The sequence below is a fragment of the Limulus polyphemus genome, unplaced genomic scaffold, assembly GCF_000517525.1.
Source record: "Limulus polyphemus unplaced genomic scaffold, Limulus_polyphemus-2.1.2 Scaffold144, whole genome shotgun sequence".
Lineage (NCBI taxonomy): Eukaryota > Metazoa > Arthropoda > Merostomata > Xiphosura > Limulidae > Limulus > Limulus polyphemus.
The window spans coordinates 574,314-577,851 of NW_013665754.1; the positions used below are offsets into that span (position 1 = coordinate 574,314).

At 29.8% G+C, this 3,538-nt stretch overlaps 1 protein-coding gene across 2 annotated transcripts in view; it reads right to left on the bottom strand.

Moving 5' to 3' along the window:
- The window catches only part of LOC106475057 (nuclear pore complex protein Nup93-like), a 57,947-nt gene that overhangs the window by 38,607 nt on the left and 15,802 nt on the right, over window positions 1–3,538 (bottom strand). For both annotated transcript variants that reach the window (XM_013935758.2, XM_022380288.1), the window contains exon 12: window positions 2,748–2,825. In XM_013935758.2, coding sequence (XP_013791212.1) covers window positions 2,748–2,825 — 78 coding nt within the window. The remainder of the gene's footprint in view (window positions 1–2,747; window positions 2,826–3,538) is intronic.

The following is a 3,538-nucleotide window of genomic DNA, read 5'->3' on the forward strand; positions in this document are numbered from 1 at the left end:
TATTGAATAAACATCATGGTGTCTATTTACTTTTGAGATGTCTCTGTAGTTTGATATTACCAATTTTTAATATTGTATCTTCACAAAATTTGGCAGACATTCAGTAAACATTACAAGTCTATAACAAACAAAAATTCAGATTTTTTGATGATGTATTTTTAATAAACTAAAAAAGGATTGGTCCGTGAATATATCAAGTCTTTTTTTGACTAGTCTGAGTGCAAACTGATTTATGTTAAGATTAAGAATACTTTCTTCCTCTCAAAAATCTCAAATTTTATTTGCATATTCTCTAAAACCTCCTAAATACATTTCAAACACTTGTTTTCAGTAAAACTTTATATTTTATCTGTTATTTTCTCAACCCTAACTCTTTACAAGGTCAATTTGACCAACCTCATAATCATCAAAAGAAATTGAAAGAAATCTAAATTACCATTTTTTTTATTTCTATAATGACTTCAAACTGTAACATGAAACTATAACTGTTCATCTTACGTAGCCATAAATTTGTAACAGTATACATCTATTTATACTTAAAAGTTTATTGTTTTATTTCCCTTTGAATCCATGTCTAACTACTATTTGTGGCATTATAAGTTGGAAATCACTTGGGGAAACGTGGAGCTCACATTACGCTATCGAATTACATTACCCATGGGCTACTACAAGCTGCTTGTGTGTGTGCCTTGTGAAAATTTTTTATTACATAATTATTATTCATTTTACCTAATCTAACTTTAACTAACCTAAAGAGATTCTTATGTTTACATTTTAGTTACTTTTATAAAAATAAAAAATAAATAATACACATGAAAATCAAGAAATAAAGTACTTACCTGGACCTTATTTTATTTTGGTGTCAACTGTTGATGACACTTAACCTTACTTTTTTAATACTAATTGTACTATTGCATTAAATAATGCACCAAAGAACACAGAATAATAACGTGCAAAAAACAGACATCTCATAACTATCACAATTTTTCTGGATGGGACAAGAGCCATTACAAATTCATCCAAACTAGTCAATATCTTCCTTGTGGGAACGAAGCTCGTACTAAAAGAGAAATTGACAATTTTCTGTTCAGAATATAAGGAAATATAATAAGTCATTTGACAGATGAAAACCTTGGCTTTCTATTGGTTATAAATAATATATTATTAAACATAAGAGAGAACCATTAACAAATCCTGAAAGAGAGAATGTGACACGTGGGTGTAGCAAGCGGTGTACGATTTTCTATTTGATAGCTCTGTAACAAAACAAGATTGAAAGCTATAAAAATGATGCTTTATCTCAGCAATGAAACTTTTATAGTGAGTAATTTATGTTAAATTTCATACTTATTGGAGGGGTGATGATTATATATATATATAGGAGAGGGGATGCCTAGAGAAAAAATGTCAAATTTTCCACACTAAGGTAAATTCAGGATTGTTTTTATTATTGCTTTTTAAAATTAAGTACTATTAAAATATGGATTACTAGCTAGGAGTTTATGCTATCCTATTTAGTATAACGTTAGTATATTAGGCAGTAAAGGATGCCTATGTCGAGAGGGTTAACACAAAAATCACAGTGCACTCAGACTATTCAACACTCTGACTCCATATATTCAGGGACAAATCTTTAGTAGAAAATTAATTTAAAACTCTGATTTTGTCTGGGTAGAAAAAGACTAACAGCTTACCAAATTTTGTGACAATACACAAACTACATTAAAAGTTATAGTATGGATAATTTCATGGTTACAAGGTTGATCAAAATAGCTAAGCCCATATTAAGAGTTTTAAGCACATAGCTAGGAACTATCTGTGCTGTGTCAACCTTAAATACAGAAACATAATTTCTTGCATTATAAGACCTTATATACCTACTGCTGAGCCATTGGGGAGCAAGCCAAGAAATACAAAAATTTTTAGAATGAAAAAATTATTGAATTTCTACCAACAAAAAACAAATTAACTATTAAACGAGCTCTAACAATAGAAAATGCTTAGCAAACTTAAAATCATATAAAATTTAAATCTTAAATACTTTTTAAAATACTATAAAAAAACCATGACACAAAATATGTGCTAACTAACATTATGTTCCCATCTTAAGACTTTCACCATAATAATGATGTTTACTTTGATAACCTATTGAACAAGAACAACTGTTCATCTCTAAATGTAATATTTTTGCTGCATACATACACAATTTTTTTTATTTGAAAACTAACCTTATTTCTTTATGTTTAATAGTTTCATTATAAAATTCTGCGAAAAGTTTCCAAATGTTTTTCCTACAAAAATACTAAGGCTCTGAAAGGAATTGAATGCATTATATTGAACAAAGGAAGAACATGTGGCAGATGTAGTGTGGTTAAGATATTATTATTATTAATTTTCTCTCATAAACTCTAAAGAATACACAAATGGGAATTTCAAGATTGCACTCTTTAACTTCCTTGTCTTCTTTTAATGCAACTAGTAATAAAATAGCTAAAAAAAAACATCAAAAAAGTTTGGTGAAACTTTGCAAAAATAAAATAAAGAACCAAGCTGAAAAGACTAATATCATTGGTTCAACATTCAGAAAGTTTCTGAAATCTTCAAACACATACTGTGTTTTGTAACTAACACATCATGATAGACAGAAATAAGTTTAGGGTAAGTAAAACATTTGAAATTTTTTGAGAAGATAAAACTTTTTATGTTTCCTTATTGTCAAATGAACAATAATTAATTAGTTCACTTGCCTTTTATAAGGGTCTGTACTAGTCCTCACTGATCGACGGTACTGTAGCCTAATTTGTCCTTCACTAGATGGGCTTAGCCTATACAAGAAAAGGACATGATAAATCAAACAGTTTCAAATCTACAAAATAATCTCTGTTAATCTGTAAATAAAAAAACTGTTACCTAAACTCTTACAACAAGTAGCACTGCAGGTACAAATTGTCCATACACCCCATGGTATGTCACATACACAATCAGTATGAACGTTTGAAAAGCAAGTGTAAAAATATATATGTATAACATAACATAGTGTTTTGGGGCAACGTGGGACCAATTGGTCCATCTCGGCTGTTCCATCCTCTAAACTAAACTAATGGGTCTATAATTACTGGGACAATTTTTATCACCTCCCTTTAAAAGAGGAGTTACATTAGCCAATTTCCAATCCTATGATAATTGCCCACTATTCAAGGACTGACAAAAAAAGTAGCAAGTGACTCACATATCCAATCTTTAACCTCCTTCAAAATCCTTGGGGAAATATTATACGGCCCATGAGCATTATTGTTTTTAAAACTTTCCAATTTTTTTAAACCAGCTTAGAATTAAAGCAGTCATCTTGTTTCCATTTATCAACTGTTCATGATGTGGAATACTGCTTAAATCTTCATTAGTAAAAACTGAAGAAAAAACAAAGTTTAATAACCTTGCCATCTCATAATCATCAGATAATAGCCTTCCTCTATCATCCCTGAAGGGTCCTACCCTCATCCTAACATTCTGTTTACCCTTAATGTATTTAAAGAAATCC